The sequence below is a fragment of the Loxodonta africana genome, chromosome 22 (genome assembly GCF_030014295.1).
Source record: "Loxodonta africana isolate mLoxAfr1 chromosome 22, mLoxAfr1.hap2, whole genome shotgun sequence".
In the NCBI taxonomy this organism is placed as follows: domain Eukaryota; kingdom Metazoa; phylum Chordata; class Mammalia; order Proboscidea; family Elephantidae; genus Loxodonta; species Loxodonta africana.
In genome coordinates this window covers 76,352,160-76,379,949 of record NC_087363.1, presented here as the reverse complement: position 1 = coordinate 76,379,949, position 27,790 = coordinate 76,352,160, and the positions used below count along the sequence as shown (strand labels likewise).

The window sequence follows — 27,790 nt, the reverse complement described above, 5'->3', positions numbered from 1 at the left end:
TTTTAATTTTTTCAACTGCTTTATCTCTGTGTTCCTTGGCTTGTTCTGTGTATTGCCTGATTTCCTTCCTGATGTCTTGAAGGGTTCTGTATATTAATCTTTTGTATTCTGCATCTAGTAATTCCAGGAATGCACTTTCATCTAGAAGATCCCTTGATTCTTTGTTTTGAGAGCTTGTTGAGGCGATCATGGTCTGTTTCTTTGTGTGACTTGATATTGACTGTTGTCTCCAAGCCATCTATAAGTTATTGTACTAGTTTATTTTATGTTTGCTTACTGTGTTGTAGCTTCTTGCTTTGTTTTGTTTTGATATTCCCAAATGGGTTGCTTGAGTGAGCCAGCTTGATTATTTTCACCTTTGGAGCTCTGATGTCCTGTCCCCAGATGGCTAGAGCTGTTATCAGGTACATCAGTCTAGGAGTCCATTCACTTTTCTTGTATGAATTCTGCTCAGGTTTCCAGGTAGCTGATCATGAAGTGTGTGGTACAGGCTCTGTCCTACATTCTTAGAGTGGCAGAGGTGATTGGTGTAGGCACTGGTATCTGGTTGCAGCAGGGGTCACGTTGTGAACAACACAAGGGGCTGAAAACTGCCCCCTGAATGTCTGTGAGGAAAGCTTGTTCCTGTTCCCTAGAGTGTACAGGTGGGTGGGTTCTGCAGTTGGACCATGGGCACCCAATGCTTTTGTTTGTAAGAACTGGGAGGTACCAGTTATCCTTGGACACCTGTCATGGATGGCTGGGTGACCTGAGTGGAGCCACCAGTCCTAATGCCTTTGATGTGGGTAGGTGAGGACCCTATTTAATAGGCAAAGCAGTGTCAGATATCAAACACTCACTTCTTCACCACAGCTGAAATGGTCATTGTCTGCCAACAAGGGCTTGTTCTCCTGAAATAGCCCCACTGAGGTCCATGCACAGGGAAAAGATATTCAAAGTCCATGGACCATTTCTGCCTAGACAGAAGCCACTTCTGTCCTGAGCTCCTCTGATTAGTGGAGCTGGCAAATTATCTTTTCCCCCATTTGTTAATTTATTCCTACTCTAAGCCTGGGAGGCTGGCTCTAGGCACTCAACATGGCCTATCTCCGAAAGCAAAAATATCTGTTGTCATCAAGTCGATTCCAACGCATAGCGACCCTATGGGGCAGACTGGAACTTCCCCATAGAGTTTCCAATGAGCCCCTGGAGGATTTGAACTGCTGACCTTTTGGTTAACAGCCGTAGCACTTAACCACGATGCCACCAGGGTTTCCTGGCCTATCTCAGGCCCATGGAAATCAACAGCCACTGAAGCCAGTTTGGGGGCGGGGGACACAGTAAAATATACGCAAGTACTTAGCTTTTGCCAAGAGCACTGTTCATCTCTGGTTCTGGAGGTATGAGTAGGCTCTGTGGCTGGCTGCTCATTGAGTAAACTGCAGCCGAACGCTACCCCCAGCCCGGTGCAGCTGCTTCCGGGAACGGTGCCCGAGGGATTTGGGTGATTCAGGTCTGGTAACTCCTCTCAGATTCTGAACTGTCTGTCCCTCTCCCTGCCACTCATTTTCTAACTTTGCCTTTGATTTTCAGGGCTCCTAGCTTGTCATTAATAGAATCATTTCACTTGTTTTTTCGGGTCTTTGTTGTAAGAGGGATCACAGGAAGCGTCTGGCTCTTCTGCCATTTTGGCCTCACCTCTGGTTTGTTGATTTTATTGATCCTTTCAAAGAACCAACTTCTAGTCTTGTTGATTCTTTCTGTTATTTTTCTGTTTCACTTAGTTCTGCTCTAATATTTATTATTTCCTTTCTTCTGGTGGCTGTGGGCTTCTTTGGCTGTTCTTTTTATGTTTGGCCCTTTCTTCTTTTTTGATGCTTGTATTTATTGCTATATATCCTCCTCTGAGAACTACTTTAGCTGTGTTCAAAAGGTTTCGGTATGTTGTATTTTCATTCTTGTTTAATTCTAGGAATTTTGTGATTTCATTTTTTAATGTCTTCTACTATATAGTTGTTTTTTTCCCCTTGTTGTTATTGATTTCTATTTTTATAGCATTGTGATGAAAGAGGATACTTTGTTTTATTCCAGTGTTTTTGAATTTATTGAGGATTTCTTCGTGGCCTAGAGTATGGTCTTTTCTGGAGAATGCTCCATGTGCATTGGAGGAAAATGTGTACAGTGCTGCTGTTGGGTGGTGTGTTCTCTATATGTCTATGACATCAGGTTGGTTGGTTGTGTCATTTAGAACTTCTATATCTTTGTTGAGTTTCTTTCTAGTTGTTCTGTCCTTCATCAAAACTGGTATGTTAAAACCTCCTACTATTATTATGGAAGTGGCTATTTCTGTTTTCAGTACTGTTAGAGTTTGTTTTATGTTTTGGAGGTCTGTCATTGGGTATGTAAGTATTCATTATGTTTATGTCCTCACAGTGGATTTTCCCTTTAATCATTATATAATGCCCTTCCTTGTCTCTTATGATGGGTTTTGCCTTAAAGTCTATTTTATCATATGTTAATATTGCTACTCTTGCTCTTTTTTGGTTAGTATTTGCTTGACATATTTTTTCCATCCTTTGATTTTTAGTCTGTTTGTATCTTTGGGTCTAAGATGTGTCTGTTTTAGGCAACATATCAATGGGTCTTTTTTTTTTTTTAATCCATTCTGCCACTCTGTCTCTTGACTATTGCATTGAAACTATTTACATTCAGTGTGAGTATCGATAGGTATGAATTTACTGCTGTCATCTTGTCTTTTTTTGTGTGTGTTTTAGTTGAAGGTTTATAGGGCAAATTAGTTTCTCATTAAACAATAAATATGCATATTGTTTTGTGACACTGGTTGCCAACCCCATGACATGTCAACACCCTCCCCTTCTCAAACTTGGATTCCCCATTATCAGCTTTCCTGTCCCCTCCTGCCTTTTTGTCCTTGCCACTGGGCTGGTATGCCCATTTAGTCTCATTTCATTTTATGGGTCTGCCTAATCTTTGGCTAAAGCATGAAACCGAGGAGTGTCTTCAGTATTGAGTTAAAAGGGTACCCGGGACCATGTTCTTGGGGTTTCTCCAGTCTCTGTCAAACCAGCAAGTCTGGTCTTTTCTTGTGAGTTAGAATTTTGTTCTACATGTTTCTCCAACTCTGTCCAGCACCCTCTATTCTGATCCCTTTAGAGCCGTCAGTGGTGATAGCTGGGCACCATCTAGTTGAGCTGGATTCATTCTGGTGGAGGCTGTGATAGTTGTGGTCCATTAGTCCTTTGGACTAATTTTTTCCTTGTGTCTTTGGTGTACTTCATTCTCCCTTGGTCCAGACAGGGTGGGACTGGTGGAATATATTAGACGGCTGCTCACAGGCTTTTAAGACCGCAGATGCTACTCACCAAAGTAGGATGTAGAACATTTTCTTTATAATCTCTGCTATGCCAATTGAGCTAGATATCCCCTGAGACCATGGTCCCCAGCCCTCAGCCTAGTAATTCAACCCCTCAAGGAGTTTGGATGTGTCAAGTTGGGCTGACTTCCCCAGTATTGTGTACTGTCTTACTCTTCGCCAAAGTTACCACTTATCTATTGTCTATTTAGTTTTTTTCCCTCCCCACCCCTTCTTTCCCATGTAACCATCAAAGATTGTTTCTTTTTGTGGTAAATATTTTCATGAGTTTTTATAATAATTATCTCATGCAATACTTGTCCTTTTGTGATTGACTAATTTCCCTCAGCATAACACCCTCCAGATGCATCCACTTTGTGGGATGTTTTACAGATATATCACTGTTCTTTATTGTTGCATAGTATTCCATTGTATGTTTTTTACCATAATTTGTTTATCCATTCATCTGTTGATGGGCACTCAGGCTGTTTCCATCATTTTGCTATTGTGCATGATGCTGCAGTGAACATGGGTATGCATATGTCTATTTGTGTGATGGCTCTTATTTCTCTAGAGTATGTTCCTAGGAATGGGATTGCTGGATCATATGGTATTTCTATTTCTAGCTTTCTAAGGAGGCGCCATATTGTTTTCCAAAATGGTTGTACCATTTTGCATTCCCACTAGCAATACGTAAGAGTCCCAATCTCCCTGCAGCCCCTCCAACATTTGTTATTTTCTGTTTTTTTGATTTGTGCCAATAATGCTGGGGTGAGATGTTATCTCATTGTTGTTTTGATTTGCATTTCTCTAATGGCTAGTGATCACAAGCTTTTCTTCATGTGTCTGTTGACCATTTGAATGTCTTCTTTGGTGAAGTGTCTGTTCATATCTTTTGCCCATTATTTAATTGGATTATTTGTCTTTTTTTGTAGAGGTGTTGGATTTTCCTATAGATTTTAGATATTAGAACTTTGTCGGATTTGTCATAGCCAAAAATATTTTTTCCAGCATTTAAGCTCTCTTTTTACTCTTTTGGTGAAGTATTTTGATGAGCATAAGTGTTTAGTTTTTAGAAGATCCGAGTTATCTAGCTTATCTTCTGGTGTTAGTGTATTGTTAGTTATGGTTTGTATCCTGTTTATGCAGTGTATTAGGACCTCTAGCATTGACACTATTTTTTCTTCTATGATCTTTATAGTTTTGGTTTTATATTTAGGTCTTTGATCCATTTTTAGTTTTTCTGTGTGGTGTGAGGTGTGGGTACTGTGTCATTTTTTTGCAGATGTACTTCCAGTTTTGCCAGCTCCATTTATTAAGAAGACTGTCTTTTCCCACTTTATGTCATGCTCTTTGTTCGTTGTTGATAGTTTTTTGCTGAGTTCTTTTTGTTCATGGATTTTCTTTTCCTTTCCTTCATTGTTATTAATTTTGTATTTACTGAGTTCTTATGATTTTCTTCTTTATTTTGATAAGTAGGGTTATTAATTTTCTTTGTGGTTACTCTGAAATTTACCTTTATCTTTCTATGTTTAAGTCAGTCTGATATTTATCAATACTGCCTTGATTTCCTCTCCATATGGAAGTTATATAACTACAGCATTTACTCCCCCCTTTTGTTCTGAAGTTGTCATTTAGAAGTTGATGTCTCCGGTATCCTGTTTTCAGTTTTGTAGCTTTATTTTACTTTTGAGAATTCTTTATCTAGGTTGGTATCTGGGTAATGCTGTCGTGTTTCTTAATCTGAGGTTGTTGTCTGATGTTGATTCTTTGTCCAAAGGACTCCCTTTAATATTTCTTGTAATATTGGTCTGATTTTTACAAATTCCTTAATTTCTGTTTATCTGGGCATGTCCTAATTTCACCATCATATTTGAGAGACAGTTTTGCTGGGTATATGATTCTTGGTTGATAATTATTTTCTTTCAGAATTGTATATGTGTCATCCCATTGTCTTCTTGCTTGCATGGCTTCTGGTGAGAAATCAGAGCTTAGTCATATTTGTTCCCCTTTGTAGGTGACATTTTGTTTCTCCCAAGCTGCCCTCAGGATTCTTTCTTTGTTTTTGTCTTTGGAAAGTTTGGTTATGATATATCTTAGTGACTTTCTTTTGGGTCTGTCCTGTATGGGGTTCATTGAGCTTCTTAGATAAAAAGTTTCTGTCTTTAATGATATCAGGGAAGTTTTCTACAAGCAAATCTTCAAAAATTCCCTCTGTGCTTTTTTTTTTTTTTTTTAATCTCTCTTCTGGAATTCCAGTCATGTGTACAGTTTTCCTCTTGATAGTGTCCCATATAGCTTTTAGGCTTTCTTCATTCTTTTTTCTGATTTTTCCTCAAACAAATTAGTATCAAGATATTTGTCCTCTATTTTGCTGATTCTGTCTTCCGTTGATTCAGTTCCACTTCTATGTGCTTCCATTGAGTTATCTATTTCTGAAATTTTATTGTTAATCTTCTGGATTCCTAGTTACTGTTTTTGTATAGTTTCTAATTGTCTATTTATTTTGTTATTTTGTTCTCGTATTGTTTTTCTGAATTCTTCTAGAGTTTTGTCTGTGATTTCCTTCTACTGTTTGAGGATCCTATATGTAAGTCTTTTAAACTCCTTATCAGATAGTTTCATCACCATTTCTTACTCAGGAAGCTTTTCTACTCCTTTATTTGGGTCACTTGCTGGAGCCATTTTTTCCTATTTCTTTATATGATTTGAAATTGTCTATTGTTTCATCCCTGGTTGCATAGTGGTTAGGAGCTATGGCTGCTAACCAAGAGGTTGGCAGTTTGAATCCACCAGGAATTCCTTGGAAACCCTATAGGGTGGATCTACTCTGTCCTATAGGGTCACTATCAGTCAGAATCAACTTGACAGCAGTGGGTTTGGTTTGGTTTTATTGTCTCCGAGGTATTAAGGTATTATTTTATTTATTGTGTGTTTGTTTGCTTTGTGCTGGTTTTTTGTTTTGTTTTATATATCTGGGCAGGTGGGGTGGGCTTGCTACTCTGACTGCTAGTCTGGCAGCACGGGAGCACTCACCACCTGTCTCCAGGTGAGCATGGCAGCAGCTGGCAGTGTGAGTGCATGTCTCTGTTCACTGGTCACGTGGGGCAGCTGAGTGTGGGCTGGGTGAGTGTTGGCCGCTATCTGTTAGTGCATTGGTGCAGGAGTGGGCGATGGCACTCGCTGGGTGGGAAGGGCAGTGGGTGTGGTGGGTGTGGTATGCAAATAGGAGCGTGGGAGTGCACTCTTTGCCACTAACAAGGTCGGTGGGTGAGTAGGGGCATGGGAGCATGCTCTCCTCTGTTCATTGGGTCAGCTGGTGGGGTGGATAGTGGGCAGCAGGGGCGTGGAAGCCCGCACTTCTCCACTCACTGGATCAGCAGGTGGAAGTGTGTGGCAGGAGAGCAGTAATGCAGCTTACTGCTGCTCATTACGTGAGCAGGAGATGGTAGACAGAGCTAAGTGGAGAGGAATGGGTGGGTGGGGCTTGTGTTATGGTCCCCAGGTGGGTAGGGTGGCAGGGGTATGGAGTTTTCTGCTGCTAATGATCAAGAGGGTGGGGGAAGGGGGAGCGTGCTCCTCTGGTCACCAAATGTCGTTCTCTGGGCATTTCCTGTTGGCTGCCGCCAGCATTCAGGCTTTGACCACAACGAAGTACAAGGAGGTGGGGGGCTTCCTGGAGTCTGGTGGAGTGGGAGACCTCCCACTGACACTCTATGGATCTATTAGTTTGTGGGCACACCCACACTAATGGTCAGGGACCACTGCTGGTGAGTATACCTGTCTCCAGATCCCAGCATCCTCCCTACTCTGTGGACATCAGGATCCCTGGTGCTCTCACCTTCCTTCCTGTACTTTCCCTCCTTAGAACTGGATCATGTTCTGCTCACCTTGCTTCACCCTGGATATGTCTACACAGTTTCTCTGTCTCTTACTAGGAATTCCGTGAAGTTGCCTTCCTGTTTTCCTTACCTGGGCTCACTGTTGGCTTTTTCTCAAGGTGGCCATGCTGAGCTGGGGTGGCTAGTGGGGCACGTCTGCCCGTTATTACTCCTCGCTCAGTGTTTGTTCAATTTCTTCTTCCAGTTGGCATTCGACTCAATTCTTACTTTTCTTTTTGATGTTTGGGACTCCTGAATTGTCATCTGCATCTGTTTCACTTGGTTTCTTAGGTCTTTTCTGTAGAGCGTTGGCATGGTATGTCTGACTAAGCCACCACCTTGGGTCCTCTCGTAATGTATTTTTAACTCTCTAAACTTCAGTAAATTTTGTTCAGTTAATGTGACCCAGGCTTTCCAGGATTAATTGGATAAACCCTACTACTGAGTTAGCTGAGGGTTTACTCCTCCCTAGCTTGAAGTTTTAATCCCTTTTGTCTCCAGAAACCCTTAAAAAGAGAGATGGTGAAAAAATCACTAGGGCTATTCCTCATAGTTATTTCCCTTTGCTGACCACACTTTGACTCTCCAAATTCTGCAGTTTCTCCCACAACACAAGCAGAAAGATATTTTTCAAGTGGACTGGTGAATGAAAAGACTTCCCTGCCAGCCCCTTCACTCATTTGATAATGGAGCCCTAGGACTGTCTGAGACCAGGTTCTGGTGACCTTCTGCCTTGTTTACTGGATTTATTGGCTGTCAGGATAGTTCTGGGAACCATAAGATGGTTGCTTGTGTCACCCCTTATGCCTAAAGCTCTGGTCTGATATTTTATTCCATTGTTTTCTATTAAAGAAAGAACATGAGGTGCTAGAATATCATAACGCCACAGCCAAGAACAGGGATATCGTAAACTCTTGATGGTGTAATGAGACTAGTCTCTGTTAGCAAGCAGCAATGGAAGAACCCAGGATTAAGAGACAGGGTCGGGGTCCCAGTTCGACTCTGCCACTAGTAGGTGGTATGACTGTGGGCAAAATGCTTAATCTCTCAGGACCTCTGTGTTCTCATCTGTAAAATGAAAGAGCCTGAGTTAAATATACACTACAGTTCTTTTCAACTCTCAAAAAAAGAAAACAAAAAATCTGATGTATTCTAAATAATAACAGGATGTGATGTGTTGACCTGCTGTTAAAAGACCATCTGTGGACTAGCCAGGTGTTGTATAATGGAGCGTTTAGTCTGTTTACCCAGGTTGGCATTTCTATCATGCAGGTGACCTGGCTGGTGTCCACAGCACAGCAGGCGCCTGTTATATTTCAGGAGCTGAGCAGGAGGGCAGGTAGAATCATTCTGCCTGAGATGGAGAAAAGCAGTTCAGAAGGTTAATGTCTCCATTTGAAAATCTATTACTGCTCTCATTTAAAACATTTAGATTCAAGTGATTGAAGGCCATATTTGATAATATTAAGAGATGAATTTTCTTTGCAGGAAAGGGCTCAGAGCTTTGGGGGCTCAGGTGTGATTCACTTTTGCCAGTCAATATTGTACTCAAGATTACCGATACTGGCCAATACACCCTCCTGAAAAGTGGTGGGGCTTGAAACTTTCTGTTCCCAGCAGCTTCAAACACTTGAACTGCCAAATCTCATTTTCAGGGGTCAGAAGTCAGTAAGAAGTTTAAATACAACTGTGAATCAACTGCAGTACTGCAGAAGCCTAATCCCTCTTTAGTTTTCAGTAATTATCAAAGGGAGGATGAAAGAGCTGTTCTAATGGCTATTCAGAAAACACCCCATCAAAGCAGACTGTGGGATCAGCAACAGAGGTGGAAGTGTTCGTGTAAATTTGCTCTCTGGTAGCCAGCCCAGGGAGGGAGGCAATGCAAATTTTTTTTCTTTTCAATGCAGAATGTTTTGTTACTTTCTTAACAACCAACTCTTTCATCTTGCATGAGTTTAAACCACTTAGGAACACTATGTGTGTCCTGCCAAGGACCTCTTCCATGGGGGTTTCATGTAGCTGGCTACAGATATGGACCAGCTGGCTTCAGGGTGGACCAGCAAAAGTGCCTGTGGGAGGAAGCAGGGATGTTAATTTAAGACTTACATTCAATTGGCCACTCTTACCCTAGAAAATGGAGAGTTAATAAGGTAGTTCCTTCAGCCATTTCATTTGTAGGTAGCAATTTTTTTTTAAATTAGTAAGAAACCTATAGGTATGTGAGTGTGACTGTACTGATACGTGATTGTAACCGAACACCACTCGAGTTCTTCTCCTGTCTTATGAGCCGATTGAAATAAGACGGACACTGATTGCAAGGGAAACAGAAAGTGGCAAGTTTGTTGTCTGCGCATACAAGGAGTGCCTGGAGTCTAGTAACCATAAGGCCATGTGCTCGCTGACTAAGAGGGTTGGGGAGCTTTTTCTTTCCAAATGGCGTTGGGAGTTGGGTTTGGTACCAGGAACTTTCTGCCCTTAGCCCTCCCACGCCCATATATGGTGGTCCGAAGGTCGGTTGAAGGATGTAATTTCTTCAATCTGTGCGGTCGGTTGAAGGATGTAATTTCTTCAATCTGTGCATGCTTCAAGTTGTAACTCAGGCTAGTTCAGTGGACAGAGCCACTATCTGCTGTGACTCCCTGAAAAATGTTGCTCAAACCAAGCTTGTGGTTAGCAAGACAAAGAGAGGGGGGAAGGGGTGTTGATTGGGGTTTTCAATATGGCTGAGCAGCCTGTTTCATGATGAACAAAGTGAAAGGAAACCTATGATCCTCGTCCCAGAGGATTGTAGTCCAGCGGAACAGGCTACCCCTTTGCTTATTATTACTGTTATTAGCTGTCATCGAGTCAGCCCCAGGCTCATGGCAAGCCCATGCACAATGGAATGAGATGCTGCTTAGTCTTATGCTATCCCCATGACAGACTGCAGATCAGCCAGTGTTCCACCGTGACTCATAGGGTTTTCATTGGGCAAATTTTGGAAGTAGATCTTCAAGCCTTTCTCCCTAGCCCATCTTAATCTGGAAGCTCTGCTGAAACCTATTAAGCGTCATAACAACATGTAGGCCTCCACTGACAGACAGGTGGTGGCTGTGCATGAGGTGCTTTGGCTGAGAACTGAACCCAGGTATCCCATGTGAAAGGAGAGAATTCTACCACTGAAACACCAATGCTCCCTGCCTTGGGCTTAGGCTCAAAATTAGAGACACTGAAGAAGCAGAGGCACAGTGGGGCCCAGGCTGTACCACCCACAAAGACTGGAAGGAAGGCCATGGTCATATGAGAGGATGAGAGGCCCTGACTGCGCATGTTGAAGCCTTTTCTGAGGTGGAGGGGGTGGTGGGTCGGAGGTGTTCTGGGAGGAACATCTGCTTTAGAGCGAATTCCCTGACCTTCAGGGAGGTAGTCCAGAGACCCAAGAGCACAGATGTATTAGAGGTAGGAATTCAGGCAGCAGGTGGGAGCCAGTCTTCTGTTGGCCTGAAGTGTTCCTGCCTGGGGTGTTCATGGTGGATGCTGTTTCTGCTCTCAGGACTCCCCTCCTCATCAACAACCCTTCTCAAGTTGGTCAGACAGGGGCACCTTAGGCTTGAGAATCCTCCCTATATTGATTGCCTTCTCCTGGATCTAGTCAAGTGTGTCAACTACCTCATACAAGTGTAGTGTTGACAGTGTGCCTCAAAAGTGCAGTGATCATCATTTTTAATGGAATAAATGAGGTAAGGAACCCTGATGGCATAGTGGTTGAGCACTTGGCTGCTAATTGAAAGGTCAGCAGTTCGAACCACCAGCCACTCCATGGGAGAAAAATATGGCAATCTGTTTCTGTAAAGATTATAGCCTTGGAAGCCCTATGTGACAGTTCTACTCTGTCGTATAGGGTTGCTATGAGTAGGAATTGACTCTACGGCAATGGGCTTGAGTTTGGTTCAGAAGCTGGTTCAGATGTGATCTAATTATTCCTTGAAGGGATGTCCAGAACTAGCTTATACAGCTGGCACCTAGGAAGTAGCACTTAGAAATAACTGAATAACTTAGAAATACTCAGAAAAAAGTAGAGTACTTTGATAAACATCATATAAGTTAGGTGTATATTTCAAGAAATTTTTTTTTTCCTTCAAAAATCAGTTTTTGCTGCCTTTACCTTGTGTTGATAAAAAACAAAACAAAACCCAGTTGCTGTTGAGTTCTAACTGCCTGAATCGGACTAGGACCGGGTCAGGTCCAGGTCCCTGCTTGGCGCACCCTGTCTGAACAGAAACGGACATGGCTGTTAAGGCAAAGTGAAAGCATTTATTTAGTTGGCCAAGTAAAGGAGCATGCCAGAACTCGAATAAGCTTTTATGAGGTCATCATAGTAAGCAAAATCAGGAAGTTATACATATTCATGATTTTTGCTGATTATTCATTTTGGGGCAGGGCTAGGAATTGGCACAGAAGTAACTGATGGACTCTTTGCTTCTGAAATAGGCTCGACTACTACAGGTGACGTAAGTCCAGTGATTTTCAGTTCCTTCGCCTGAGCCTTTCAGCTCCTCGACGTGAGTTTTCTGATTCATCTGCACATGTCTGGTGGTGTGGTGCAGGTTTTTCTTGGAACTTGTTTGTGACTTTTAGCTGCAGAATTACCCTGAAGTTAAAACAAAGTAAAGAGTAGGGGAGTGATTAAACATAGTGAAACAGTTCTGATCTAAAGCCCCGATATAGCCTGCCTCTGCTCTGAGGGCAGAAATGTGGTCTAGCAACCACTTCAGAGTCAGCTTTGACTCATGGTATTCCCAGGTGTGTCAGAGTAGAAAGGTGCTCCGTAGGGTTTTCAGTGGCTGATTTTGTGGAAGCAGATCTCCAGACCTTTCTTCCAAAGTGCCTCTGGGTGGACTCCTGCAGGCTTGTGTCCCAAAATTCATAGGCAGCAGGAAGAGTGAAAAGGAGGTCTGCCAAAATGTCTATTTAAAGTCTAGAGGCAGAACACAACACACCCTAGGGAAACTCCCTTTTTGCTCATAGAGCCTTCATAATGTGTGAAGCCCACCCAAATTATGGAGGGTAATCTGCTTTACTTAAGGCCAACTGACTTAATCAAATGTAATTACTCCATAATAGCAACTGGACTAGCATTTAACCAAACAGCTGGGCACCATAACCTAGCCAAGTTGACACATAAAATTAACAATCACAGGAGGCTTTGCAAACAGGGGTGTTTATTCCATCAAGGTGAGCAGATGCTTGGGCCTGGACCCATAAGACAGTCAAGAAAGTGCCTTTTGAAAAAAAAAATTGGCATCGAGTAAATTCCAATTCATAGCTACCCTAGAGGATGGAGTAGAACTACCCCGTAGGGCTTTCAGGAATGGCTGGTAGAATTGAACTGCCAAACTTTTGTTTAGCAGCCTAGCTGTTAACAACTTTGCCGCCAGGGCCCCAGGAAACTCCTCAAAAACCCTAGAGAGGTGCAATCTCCAATGAGTCCCTTTTGAACTGTTTTCTGAGGCCAACAGACAGCCCTCAGAGACATAACTTTGTCAGGGTCATCAACACCTACACTTATATGTTTTTAATGATGTAAAAGTCCTCCCATCCTGATTCTTTCCCTCCAACCCTTGCAGTCTAGAAAGCTACCTAACTTGATTTTTCCACCCTTCCTGTCCCACTCTCCCTCCAGCTCCTGATTAAACCTTAGAGTTGAGGTCCCCACCACATAAAACCCAGCTTTAGGGGAGCAGGATCTCCCATCAGCTGTGGGTTCTCACTTCACACAACAGGGTTGACTTGCTGACAGAATTCTACTTGTAAGCAAACAGAAATAGAGATTCATGGGAAGAAATTATTTTCAGTGAAACAGTGCCATGAAACAAACGCATGATTTCTTAACAGTTAAGTGTCAGATTCCTCCTGGGTGTTACTCTTGCATTTATGAATGCTACCAATGTCTGCTCTAGCATATCCCATTCCTATTAAAACTGAACTTAAAGAAAAATACCACCTCTCAGCAATACTGCCTCATATTTTCTCTCTAGGTTGATTATATCTGGGGCCTTTTTGATTAGTACATTTTTCTTATTCTTAAGCTAGACAGTTCTAATTTTCCATGTTAATCATAATTTCAAATCCCTGTGTGTGGTATTTCAACCAAACTCCAAAGAATTTATCTTAAATTGCCGATAGCATACTTAGCACTCAAAACCCGGATGAACTGTGTTGCAACTATTAATTTAACAATGAAAAATTTGTGTAACCAGTTTAAGGAGTCTCATCTTGCTGAGGTATAAACATGAAACAGTCTTACTTTTGCTATTTGTTGTTGTTGTTAGCTGCCATGTAGTTGACCCCTGACTCATGGTGGCCCCTTGCACAAGAGGAAACACAGTCCTGTGCCATGCCCATGATCAGTTGAGAGTGGACCATTGTGATCCCTAGGGTTTTCTTTGGCTTATTTTTGGAAATTGGCTTTTCTTCCTAGTCTGTCTTAGTCTGGAAGCTCCACTGAAACCTGTTCAGCATCATAGTGACATGCAAGCCTTGACTGATGAGTTCTGGCTGATCATGAGGTGTATTGGCCAGGAATCGAACCTTTCCCGCATAGAAAGTGAGAATTCTACCACTGAGCCATCACTGCCCTCTATGACCACTGCCAACTCTCCTCTATTGAACGGAAGAGTTTTAATGACAAATCAGTCTAGTTCATACGTTTTCACTTACTTCTAGTGTAGGCTGGATTGGTGGCTTCTGCTCTTTAGACTGGGGAAGGAATGCATGCTGCTCTCACTCCTCCCTGCCTATTCTCCATGGAGGTGTGGAAGAGGGTTGGGTGCTCCTCTTGAGGTTCCTCTGGAAAAAGATCATTTAAATCCCAGTCTCTGGATCAACAATCAACACCCATGAAAGCTGCAGTGAAGAAATCAAATTCATATTGCATTGGACAAATCTGCTTCAAAAGACCCCTTTAAAGTTTTAAAAAAGCAAAGACATCACTGATGACTGAGGTGCACCTGACCCAAGCCATGGTCTTTTTAATTGTCTCACATGCATGTGAAAGCTGGACAATGAAAAAGGAAGACAGAAGAATTTATGCATTTGGATTGTGGTGTGGACGAAGGATATGGGATATACCATGGACTTCCAGAAGAATGAACAGATCTGTTTTGGAGAAAGTACAGCCAGAGTGCTGTCTCGAAGAGCAGATGGCTAGACTTCGACTCACTCACTTTGGACATTTCATCAGGAAAGATCAATTACTAGAAAAGGATATCCTGTTTGGTAAAGTAGAGGGCCGGAAAAGGCAAGGGAAACCCTCAGTGAGGTGAACTGACACAATAGACTCAACAGTGAACTCAAACATACCAATAATCGTGAAGATGGTGCAGGACCAGACAACATTTCATTCTGTTAACATGGGGTCGGCAGGACTTGGAGTTAACTCGACAGCAACTAACAACAGCAGCAACCCATTCCATAGGGGTCTACTCTGCACTCAGGGAATGTACGGGTGTCTGCTGGCCCAAGTCAGGGAGTGCAGCTACTTCCAGCTCTTGCCGTCTCCCCGCGCCATCTTTTTAGGTCTTCTCTCCATGAGCCAGCTCATCAAGTGCTCCTTCAGTTCAGTGACCTAGCGACTTCCAAACTAGAGGGATTCACCAGCATGCTGCCACGGGTGGTGGTACAGCTCAGCTGGGGCATCCCAGTCTTGAAGGGGGGCTGCAGAAAGTAGAAGGTCCTCATCTGCAGTAGGAGAGGGGGACGGACGATGTGGTTGCTACTTCATCACTGAACATTCTTTGCCAAAACAGTCTTCGTGTTCTTCCCTGACCCTCTCTTCTGCCTCCTCATGAAGATCTTCCATTCAGTTTGGCTTCTCCCACACCTGACCTTTGTTTATGAAGAATTGGTCACCCTGATCTCAGTGATTCCCTACATTGCTCAGCAACCTCTGAGTGAGGAAAAGCTTATAATTAGTGTTTCTGTGGCGTTGCATGTTGAAAACAAATTAGGCAAGGCCTGAAGGAAACCTAAGCAAACATTCATATGGTTAATTTCTATGTTCTTTCCTCCATTTAAATTTACTTTTCTTAGAAATTAGACTATGGGAAGAATACTCTAGAAAGACAATGCTGTTAATTTGTTGGCATGGTGACAGTGGAGGTCAGCATTGGGGGCTGGAGCAGGCATGCATCTCTGGCAAATGAGGTAGAGCTTGGCAACAGGAGGAGCACCCACGGTGACAGAGTATTTCCACAGTGGTTTGTCGTGAGGAGCTTGTTGTGTTCTCACTCTTTTTTCTCATGTTACCTGCTAACCAGTCCTGTGCAAGGGTCACGCAGGAATTGCGAAATATGTGTTCACTGATCTGAACTGAGCTGAATGTAAACTCATTCTTATGGCTGGAAACGCAACCTTATGCTCTCCACTGAAGTTATGTTGCCCGGGCACAATAGTGGTTGTGGAAACAACAGCCACAGCAGCAGAAGCTCAGCCGGCCAGCTCGCCCCCTCCCTGGCCGCTCCAGTTGAACTCCATCTCGGACTTCTTTGGACACTTTCACCATTGTTACCCACATACTTCATTTGCTCTTTATCAGTATACTGCTTTGTTGCATTCTTTTGTTTTTACTTTGTATTGTTTTTTAAATTATTCATTAAAAAAAAAAAAAATTGTCTTGATACTTCATCCAGATTGTAAATTTCTTAAGACCTGGGATTCCTAATAGTTGTGAGTATCACCCTAAACCCTTAGTGCATCAGTAGTATACAGCAAATATCAGTTGCTTTTACTTTGGTTTTATTTCATTGGACAATATCCACGTAGCTGAGAATTGAAGAATGGTTTCTGCCGCCTTGTCACAGTTCTCAGCTACAAGCCAAGCTGTGACTTTGGATCATCACACAGCTGTCGACCACTCATAGGTAAACTCACAGGTGGATTTACTCTTCTGGTGCAAAATGTCTGCTTCTGGGGAAGCAGCGTTCTGGCCTGAGAGTCAGAAGGTTTAGGGTTGAGAGTCTGGGGGAAGTTGGAGGATTTAGGGTCCTCCCAGCACCAAGACCCACTGGGTTATGTGTCACATTTTAATCAGCGTAAGCTCACAGTTGTCACAAATAACCCCAAATCTCAGTGGCTTAATGTAATTACACTCATTTCTTGCTCATGCAGAGTCCAAAGTGTGTATTTCTGGTGTAGGTGCGCCTCCTGGCAGGGAGGGATTACAACCCCTCCCCTTTATGGAGCTGCAACCTCTCCACATGGCATCTGGGTGGAAGGAGAGGGAAGCGCTAGAAAAGCACATGAGATTTGTAACCGCATGCCCACAAGTGCCACCTAACCTTTGCTCACATTTCTGCAGCCCCATCTAGTCACATGGCCCCATTTAGATGGAACAGAACATGAATCTCTGCCACAGTCCGTAAACTCTGGATGAGGCTTGTTTCAGGGTACCCATAAAAGAACAAGACTCATCTTGGGCAGTACAAGTCTATTCACAGAGCTGAATAGTACCCATGGCTAAAAAGAACTAGTGAACATGTCCATTCTTCCTTTCTCCTATCCTCTTCAAATCCCAGAGTTTTTTCTTGGATTTAGGCCCAAGAGATCAGGATGATGAAGGTTCTTGAATTATAGGATATTTGGAATAGTGGATCCTATTTCCCTGACTTCCTCGCTATAGGCATAGTCACACTTTCCTTCTAGTAAAGAAAGGCAGCTAATGTAGTCATTTATTACTTTAGAGGGTGTGGACTTTGGAGGCAGACCGCCTGGGTTCAGGTCCAGCTCTGCCACTTACTTTGTGATATTGAGCAAGTCACTATATCTCTCTGGGCCTGGGTTTTTTCAGCTCTGAAATGGGGAAAATAATAGTTTATACCACTTAGGGTTTTTGTAAGGATAATTGAGTTGTATGTGTATATGTGTATGTATGTATGTATTGTGTGGGTATATACGTGTGTATTAGGATAGCACTTGGCATACTGTAAATAGAATATAAGCATTAGGTTTTATTTTGACATGGAGGCATTGGTAGTTCAGTGGTAGAATTCTCATCTTCCATGTGGAAGACATGGGTTGAATTCCCAGCCAATGCACATAGTGTGCAACCAACACCTGTCTGTCCATGGAGGTTTGCATGTTGCTGAATAGATATCAGTGGAGCTTCCAGACTAAGATGGCCTAGGAAGAAAGGCCTGGTGATCTACTTCCAAAAATGAGCCAATGAAAGCCCTGTGGATCACGATGGCCCAATCCATACCTGACCGTGGGAATGGCAGAGGAATGGGCAGCGTTTTGCCCCATTGTGCACGGGGCCACCACTAGTTGAGGGCTGACTCGACAGCAGGTCTAAAAACAACAATAACAACATTGACAGCTGATATACAAGGGACTCTCGTGATTGTGCTTATTGGTTTCAGAGCAAGACATTCCATCTCTTCAGCATAACTCTGATGGCCACATTTTCCAAGTCAAAAATTGAGACACATGTCCTGAAAAGATAATGAGTGTGCTCAGGACAGTGATGGCCCAGAATGGGTGAAATAGGGGCTAGTCAGGAAAATCCTGGGGCCTGATTCCTACTCGACATATAAGGCATGCTGTTGGTTTGGGACTTTGTGCGAGTTATTGACCTCTTTTTGCCTTGGCTTGCACGTGGGGTAGAATGGGGTAGGGCACTCACACAGTGATAACTCTGTGGGGTTGTGATGATATTTTAGTGAGTTACTGCCTGAAGATGCTTAGAAAAGTACATGGCACGTTATATGTCCTGAGTAAATGGTAGGCATATTTGGGTTGTTGTTATCATTATCTTCAGTTTTCTCCACATCTCTCATCCCTGGCCTCCTGGAAGGATTGCATCCAGGACCCTAGGGGTCCCTTGTGTGCTAGGAGCTGCTCACTGAGCAGGGCGAAAGCTCCAGCAGACACTTGTGGCTTTTGAGGGGAGACCAGCTCATGAGACAGTTGGTGGGGAACGCTGGTCAGATTTATCTTTGAAGAACTGATTATTATCCTTGGGGGATGGAAAGAAACAGATATTCTGTTATTCACAGGAAGGTGTGGGGAAGTGTCACTGCTTCGGGACCCTAAAGGTCAAGGCCAGCTGGCTGACCTTTTCCAGCACTTCCCTCTGCTTCCACCCAGATGCTATGTGTAGAAGCTGCAGCTTCATAAAGGGGAGGGGCTGTGATCCCTCCCTGCCAGGAGGCGCTCCTACACCAGAAATACATACTTTGGACTCTGCATGAGCAAGAAATGAGTTTCATTACATTAAGCCACTGAGATTTGGGGTTATTTGTGACAACTGTGAGCTTACCCTGATTAAAATGTGACAGATAACCCAGTGGGTCTCAGTGCTGGGAGGACCCTAAATCCCCCAACTTCCCCCAGACTCTCAACCCTAAACCTCCTGACTCTCAGGCCAGAGCACTGCCACTTGTCCGTGCACTGCTCTGGGCCTAGAGTGAAATCCTTGAAAGTAAAGGCATTTTCAAGTAAACGGGGCACTGGCTTATCCACAGGTTTCGTTAAGGGCTAAGATGCTCAAACTCCACCAGCATTCCTGCCCCTGACAAAGTTCACAGCTTCTTAAATCTGGCCTGGAAGCTTTTAGAGCCAAATGTCTATTTCCTTGGGCCTCAGTAGCCATTGCTTTCTCTCAAGATTCATCTTTGACTTTCTGGAATTTTGCAATAGTTGCTTGAATGGAATGGCTGCAGTTGAGTTTCCTGAGAATATGTTTTTACAGCTTCTTTGTAGAAATGCATGTGGAAGACATTTTACCAATTCCAAGAAGGTTTTTTTTTCACTCCCTCTGGAAAATTGCTTTTAACAGGACTGTCATACTTTTAGCTTCTCCAAAAATAACTAGGAGGATTTTTTTTTTTTTTTTGTCTTGGGATGCACTGAGTGCTCTGAGGGGCTGGTGAACTCTGCTGCATATCCCAAGAGTTGGGGGAAGTCCTGCTGGGATTAAGGGGAGCCCCTAGGCAGTACAGAGCTGGAGAACCTGGCAACTTCTCTGCTGCTGGCTTCCTGCAGAGAGGCAACTTCAGAAAAGCAGCTTCAGCTTCCCAGGGCATGGAAACTTCCAGATTGGAAGGCACTTCTTTCAGGTCTGAGGCAATTGTTTGGGCTGCTTCCATCTGGAGGAAGGACTGGGCCTGTAGTTCCAAATGTCTGAAAGGGAAGTCTAGCCTTGAACAACATGACACCTGGCCAATGGGCAGGTCTCCAGTCTGAGCCTGCAAGGTGCATGCAGGAGGCTGTTTGCAGATGGATAATCGCTCAGCCTGGTTGCTGATCCCTTGTGTCATTTGTCTAGTGGCGAGTGGCTGCTTTGGTCACAGAAAGCCCATGGCATGATTCGCTTCTAAAGAGAGACGTCATTTCTCCCACAGAACCAAATGCAGTGGATAGTGTGCAATAGATTACCAAGTGACTGACTGACTTGGTGACTGACAGGAGAGGAGGTCACGTGGGCCCAGAAGGGTACAATGCATTCGAATTAGGGCTGCTTGGTTACTCCTTGTTCAGAGCGTCACTTCTTCAGCAGTTATATGGGTGTCCCGCAGATAGTATGGTGGCTTCTCCATATAATCAGGGGAAAAGAGAGAGGCACGTAACAGGACCCAAGTGCCTGTTTTGTGCTAACCACTGAGCTAGGTGCATTATGTCCATTTATCATTCAGTCCTCACAATGCCCTTCACACTGGGGGTTGTTGCCTGCGTTTTCCAGAAGCTCAGAGAACTTATGTGTCCAGGGTCATACAGCTGGAAGGGAGAAAAGCAAGACTTGTCTGCCTGCAAAACAGGTACTTCCCTATATAGACCAGTGTTTGTGAAGGCTTCCATTGGGGTGAAGTGGCCTGCCTTAGTTGGTGCATGTGGACACCTGACTTGAGTGAGACTTGGCAAACTATAGTGGACAGCATGCGTGGGAAAATTTTTGGAAGGGCTTTGACTTTGATTCTCATTGTTTGTGTGTTTGGTTTTTGCTATTCCTGCATAACTGGGAAAACAGCCAAACCATGTCTAACTCTAATACAGTGGGTGCACTTACGCTTTAGTTCAGCTGGCTCACCTGATTAATGGTATGTTCTGGGCTATCCTCAAGGTTTTCAGTCAAGGTGAACTCAGCAATATTCAGTCAGCTGAATATAGAGCTCTTCTATCCAACTGTCATCAGGTGAGAAATCAGGCCATGATGCCAGACAGTCACTAGGGGTCACTGTTGTCACTTATTCCTACAGGGGCCAGCTTGGTGCTCCCACTGCCACCCAGTTTGAATGCAGGCAAAGAGTAAATGATGAACCAGTTTTAAAAAATAGAATATGGTGTGTTTGCTTCCTAGGAACCAGCTACCCTCTGTGGGCTGATGAACACTTAAAATGCACCAGGGACAACATATGGTTCCCATGATTGGGAGCTGGCTTTTCTCTGAAAAGTACTGCTCTGAGCCTTGTCAGCAGTCGCCGTTTCCAAGCGCTGGGAGGTCCTGCTGTCAGACCTGTTATTACTTAACCGGCTTCCCACGCACGTTCCCCGGGAGCTGCTTTACAACAGGCTCACGTGTTGGCTTTTGCTCAGGCAGTGTCAGCGGGCGGCGTCACAAGGTGAATGAGAGCAGAGTGTTTACTGTGTCCGGTATTTTAAAAACTCAAATGTGTGCCACAGGCCTGTTGCTTCTGTAGCTGCAGGAAGAAGCAAGGCTAGTTCTCTGTTCCAGCACCGGCGGGTGCTGCCCTCTGGGTCTGACTCCTGCAAGGAACTCGATAGAGTTGGGTGGCTTATTTCATGTCTCTTGCTTGCCTCAAAATTACTTTAATATAGTTTCTTATACACCATCATTTGCAAATATTTTGTGATTGTGGCACCTCTTCTGCCTATCTCTTCGTACTCAAAAATCAAGGACTTTGTTCTTATGGTTTCCAGGGGACCGAGCTAATAATAAATTTATACATGCAGATTACTTACACGCATAAATGATTTGTATTTACACAAATGATTGAACAGGTATGTGCATTGCAGTAATTTCTAAACAATGCCCTGAGCTAATTACCTTACTTTGAAATACTAAATTAGGTGATCACATTGTATTTATTAATTCCCCAAGTCCCATTATCTCTCCCCAAAGAGATACTAAAGAAACATAAAAGAGACAAGGAATAAATAAAAATAAGGGTATTAAACAAAGGAAAAAGAGGATTAAAATATTACAGGTGCAAAGAAAACAGTTAGTTCACTGACATATGTTTCATAAGAGCCTGCACAGCTAAGAAAGATTAGTGAATTTATATGAGCTTCCCAGCTCCCAAGGCAAAGAGGACAATATTTACATTTCTGGCACTCGGACCTGGGAGTTATTTCTCCTTGAATCTTCATTAGAGATGTTGGTTACTAGAGTGAGTAAATGACACTTCTCAGCAGACACACACTCAGGCTCCATAGGCTTTTTTCTTACACCAGCTACTAGCTGCCTTCCAGGCTCAGGCTCATGGTGACCCCACGTGTGTCAGTAGAACTGTGCTCCGGAGGATTTCCAATGGCTGTGATCTTTTAGAAATAGATTATCAGGGCCTTCTTCTGGTGTGCCTCTTTGTGGACTCTGAGCCTCTGACCTCAGTCAGTGGCTGAGTGTGTTTGCACCAGCCAGGGTTCTTTTCCAGTCCTTTAAAGCATGCCTGAGGCGTACCACCTACGGGAAACTTCACCCAAACCCTTCTGTCATGGGGAGACCAAAACCAACTTGTTCAAATACACAGCTTCCTGGTGGTCGGACTCAAATCGAAGAATGATTCTAGATTTTTCTCTGCAGTCTGTGACTGCGCCTCAGCAACCACCCGAAGTCCACAGCATCTTGAAAGTGTAGGCTCTGAGTCTCTGAGCATGAGCCCCGCTTCGGGGGACCCCAGAGCAAGGCCTCTCTGGGCAGGAGTGGTCTACCCTGCTTCCCTCAAAGCAGTGGCCCTGTGCTGTCTAGGAGGCTAGGAATGGAAGCACTGGAGAGAATGGGTGCTCTGAGCTGAGGCAGAGTACAAGGAGCAGGTGGGGGGTGGGGATGATGTTTAAGAACACATCGAAACATGCCCCTCATTTGAGGCCTCCACCACTAGCCGCTTTCAGCGAGCTCTTCACCCACTCAGGTCATCTGCCAGAAGTGGAAAGCACCTGAACCTATAACAGATCCCAACAAGTTAAGCTTCTAGCTATTGATTTCATAAGTTTCCATGGGCATTTCAGTGTTCTTTTAGGCAAATGGAAAAATACCACTTAACAATCAGAATGACATATTTAATCCACTCTAGGTACAAGGCATGGTATTAGATGCTGTGGGAAACATAAAGGGACTTGAGTTATGATGCCTGCCTTCAAGGGGAGAAATAAGTCAGGTGGGAAGAGACATAGAGGAAGGCGTGGTCCTGCTGATCTGAAGATGGGGGTGGGGGGCAGGTGTGTGTGTGTGTCTGTGTGTGTAGGTGAGTGTGTGTGTCTGTGTGTATGAGTGTGTCTGTGTGTAGGCTAGTGTGTGTGTCTGTGTCTCTGCAGTGGAGACTGGAGGGACAGCTGCAGGCTTCATAAAGTGAAAGCTGAAATGGGCCTTAAATATTAGTCCAGGAGGAGGGACCACACTGAACAGAGGCACTCAGACAGGCCTGCATCAGCTGTGTTTAGGGGATGGTGATGTTTATGAGTAAAAATGACTTTTGCCTGCAGGAACAATGCTCCAAGGAGCTCTGGTTAAAAACAAACAGAAAAACTAGTTTATCATATTCTTCCAAAATCCCATAAAAAAATAAAGTCAACATTTTTCTTTTCCAGTGGAAGAAACTAACCACACAATTCTAGATTAGGGTTAATAAAAATGGCTCCGAACAAAGCTTTTGCTCCCCAAAACCGTGTTCCCGAAGAACTCTTTTGTGTCAATTATATTGAACTCAGGGAACTGGGAGATAATAGTTTACATTCTCAATAACTCAAACTTGAGTTTCCTTTCTGTCTTTTGATTCCTTCACTCTTTGGTCCCAGAGGTAGAAAGGATCCAGTCTTCTGTCCTGCAAAACAAAAAGGGAGTGCAGGTGAGGTGGGGCAAAGTGCCCTTCTGGAGTTCTTTGGGCACGGGGAAAGTACCAGAGTTCAACCGAGTTTGTCAAAGTTTAAAACTTTTGAGTTCACCTCATCTAATGGCAATGCTTTTGTGGTCCCTGTGGCTGTTGTCATTGTTTACAGTGGTCTGGAAGATGACCACTCAGAGGAAGGGTGGCAAGAAGGACTCATTACTGCTTTGAAAACACACATCCTATCAATCATCTCCCAGAATATCCCTTCTTCCTAAGAGCCTGTGCCATGAATTTAACAACATTTGGAAATGGGGGACTCATCCTTCTGCCATTGGGGGTCGGGCATCGTTGTCCTGTAAGGTTTGCCTCTAAAATCGTTCTGAATCTGTGCAGTCCTCTTGTCTCCATCCCACCACCACTTCTGGATGTGGTTGCCCCTTGCACATCCGTGCTGGTCTCCTTGCAGTCTCCACACCTTGCCTGAGACACGTTTTAAAATGCAAACCTGACCAAGCCACTAGGCTGCCTAAAACACTTGGGCAGCCCCTCACCATACCTCTGCTGAGGGCTGAGCCCTTTAATTGCCCTCAGGCTCTGTGTGATCTGCGCCTGATTACTTGACCACTTCGTGCCTGCTGATCTCCCCTTTAGACCCAGAAGTACTGATGCTGCTGTTTCCTCATGAACTAGGCTCTTTCCTTCCTGTCATGGAGCCTATTCCATCTGCGTGAAATGTTTTCATTCCTGTTGGTTGTTAGCTGCCCTGGAGTCTGCTCCGACTCATGGTGACCCCATTCCCAATGGAATGAAGCATTGCTGGGTCCTGTGTTGTCCTCATGATCTTTGGTATCTTTGAGCCTGTTATTGCAGTTACTGCGTCAATCCAATCTCATGGAGGGTTTCCCTCGTTTTTGCTGACACTGTACCAAATATGATATCCTTTTCTAATGATTGGTCTTTCCTGATAACGTGTCCAAAGCAGGGCTTCAAAACAGTTCCTTCCCCTCCTCTGTTCCTTTCCCAGTTTGAGAATTTGCATTCCTAACAAATTACCAGTGCTGCTAGTTCTGAGAACCACTAGTAGAGGAGTGGTTCTCAAAATTTGTCATACATAAGAGTCACCTGGGGATCTTGTTAAAATGTAGATTCCGATTCAGTGTATCTGGGGTGGAAATGCAAATTCTCAGCAGGGGTTCTAACTGGAATGGACTGGTTCAAAGACTTGGTCCAAATTAAGTGAGCCGAAGTCTCCCATCCTCACTTCTAAGGAACATTCTGGTTGTATTTCTTCTAAGACTGATTTGTTCATTCTCCTGGCAGTCCACAGCAGTCAGTACTCTGCAAACACCACGCTTCGGAGACATCAGTTCTTCTGTCTCTCTTTCGCTATCCAACTTTTGCATTCCTGTTAGGTGACTACAACTCATTTTATGGATGTCACTGGAAATCCTGGTGGTGTAGTGGTTAAGAGCTATGGCTGCTAACCAAAAGGTTCGCAGTTTGAATCCACCAGGTGCTCCTTGGAAACTCTATAGGGCCGTTCTACTCTGTCCTATAGGGTTGCTATGAGTCGGAATCAACTCGATGGCAAGGGGTTACGGGCAACTTCTTTAGGGAAGCCTCTGGATGAGGCCAGCTCCCCTGCTTCTTTTATTCTCTCCTAGTATCCTGTCCTGTTTGGTAGCACATATCACAGTGATAATTGACTAACTGATGTGTAGTCATTACTGACCACTAGACTGGAAGCCCTTTGCAAGTAGAGCCCGTGTTCTCTATTTGCGCCCTAACCAAACGCCCCTGGGCTATTCTGTCACAGTTACCCAAGTGTGATAGCAAAGTAGAGCTGAACGTTTCCTGAGATAACAGAGCCTTCCAGAGCAACATGCAAGGGCAGAAATATGATCACAACATCAAGGGGCTTCCCAAATGTATACTAGAAGTAATGTAGACATGTGTTTAACAGAGAGTGATGAATCAATGAGGGAATTAGGTTTCTGGTACAAAGATATTGCAAGATCTGTTTATTAAATGAATTTATAATGTTGGAATAGCACTACCCTTGGATTCTTACAGAAAGATGGTGATAAAATAAATACTAGAGGCTATGTATATATGGAGGAAGAAAGGCCTGGTGATCTACTTCTAAAAATCAGCCATTGAAAAAACCCTATGGAGCACAGCTCTACTCTGGCACACATTTTTTTTTTTTTAATAATAGTATTTTAAAAAAAGGAAAAAAAAAAAAAACCTTTGCCATCAAGTTGATTGTGACTCATAGCGACCCTATAGGACAGAGTAGAACTGCCCCATAGGGCTTCCAAGGGGTGGCTGGTGGATGCGAACTGCTGACCCTTTGGTTAGCAGCTGAGCTCTTAACCACTGCGCCACCAAGAGATACATACATACATATATATATTTATATATTTATGTGTATGTATCCATATATATCTCTATCTATCTATTGACAGATAGTTGTTGTTAGGTGCCGTCAGGTTTTGAGTTGGTTTCAACTCATAGCAACCCTAAGTACAACTAAACAAAACACTGCCCACTCCTGCGCCATCCTCACAATCATTGCAATGCCTGAACCCATGGTTGCAGCCACTACGTCAACCTATCTCATCAAGGGTTGCCCTCTTTTTTGCTGACCCTCCACTTTATCAAGCATGATGTTCTTCTCCTGGGACTGGTCCCTCCTGATAACATATCCAAAGTATATAAGACACAGCCTCACCATCCTTGCTTCCAAGGAGCACTCTGGCTGTATTTCTTCCAAGACAGATATGTTCGTTCTTCTGGCAGTTCGTGATATATTCAGTATTCTTTGCTAACATTGTAATTCCCAGGGCATCAATTCTTCGGTCATCCTAATTCATCATCCAGCTTTTGCATGCATATGAAACCATTGGAAATATCATGGTTTGGGTCAGGTGCCACTTAGTCCTGAAAGTAACATTTTTGCTTTTTAACACACACACACATATTGTAAAAAATGGTATGGAGCAGCGCCTGACCTCCTATAACTTCACAAGGGGGAAGGAGAATCGAGATCAATAGCCCAAGGCTAATTCCTATAAGGCAGGGGTCAGACATGCCTCCTCTCTCCACCATCTTTACCAATTCTGATACCAACTGTCTGTCACACTGTACTCTCTACGTCCCTATGGCATTTGATAATTCACTGCAATGGCCACACAGAACTCACAGACAACACTCACGATTATGGGGTTTATAAGGGAAGTAACAGGGTACAACTCAGATTCAGGAACACTCAGGAGACAGTTCTACCATGAGGACAGCCTCTTCCCAGCCATGCTAAAAAGCACGCCTCTCCCTGGTCCTAGGCCTCTGCCCAAAGGCACTCAGCTTTCTCTCTCCATGGGTTGGGAAGCTCACCTACGCCATCTCTACTGCTGCTGGGTCTCTCCTTCCTTGGTGGTGGTGGGCTCTTCTCTCTGCTCTGGAATTGGTTCTCTTTTAAGGCAAAACTGACCAATCCCCTTAAAACCCACCAAAACCAAACCCATTGCTGTTGAGTCAATTCTGACTCATAGCGACCTTGTAGGACAGAGTAGAACTGCCCCATAGGGTTTCCAAGGAGCACCTGATGGATTCAAACAGCCAACCCTTTGGTTAGCAGGCATTGCTCTTAACCATTACGCCACTGAGGTTTCCCCAACGACCCTGGGGGGCTGCAATTTTCTTATTTGCATAGTCCCACCCAATCAATTGGGCGGGACTTACAAGACCATGGCTGGAAAGGCCACACAAAAAATCTTACCACCCCTTGGCATTTCTAGCCATTGTTCTTTCATATTTGGAGAATAATTTCCCTTTCCCATTCATTTTACGAGTCCAAAACAGTCATTAACAATCAGTCCTCCAATAGGGTGAAGTTACTCAGGTACCAGCTATTCAGGTCTGCTGCAGGTTTCCATCTGATCTGGTCAGGTTTTCCAAAAGTCATCTCAGCTCCACCCTTTCTGGCCTCTGATAAAATTTAACTGAGAGAAGATTATTCGCTTGCTCTAATCCTCACGAAGTATTAGCATAGCGAAACCTTTAAGGGGCTTTAGGTTTGGCCACTGTACTCGAGTCCAGTAGTGCCTCTTCCTTAGTTCACACTTTCACACTTATAGCTTCTACAATTACAGATTTTACAATCACAATTAACTTTGTTAATAACCAACACTCACAGCTCAATCATATAATCCTATCAGCATCTTCCCCACCCTCTCCAGACCCATCCAGGAAAAGAAGAATCTATTCAGTAGGTATCCTCCCTTGTCTCCCTCATTTTGAGTGTAAGCATACCCATGAAAGTGTATAAGCCAGTCACTTCATGCTTTTATCTCCCCCCATTTTAGATAGTCAGTGTTTAAATTGCCCATTGGTGGCGTAGTGATTAAGAGCTATGGCAGCTAACCAAAAGGTTGACAGTTTGAATCCTCTAGGTGCTCCTTGGAAACTATGGGGCAGTTTCTACTCTGTCCTATAGGGTGGATATGAGTCGGAAC

General features: G+C 43.8%; 1 protein-coding gene across 1 annotated transcript in view; it reads left to right on the top strand.

The window, feature by feature from the left end:
• Positions 1 to 19,912: 19,912 nt before the first annotated feature.
• The window catches only part of PTPRN2 (protein tyrosine phosphatase receptor type N2), a 1,410,930-nt gene continuing 1,403,052 nt past the window's right edge, over positions 19,913 to 27,790 (top strand). Inside the window, exon 1 of the mRNA XM_064274265.1 lies at positions 19,913 to 20,027. Within this exon, the coding sequence (XP_064130335.1) occupies positions 19,913 to 20,027 (115 nt within the window). The remainder of the gene's footprint in view (positions 20,028 to 27,790) is intronic.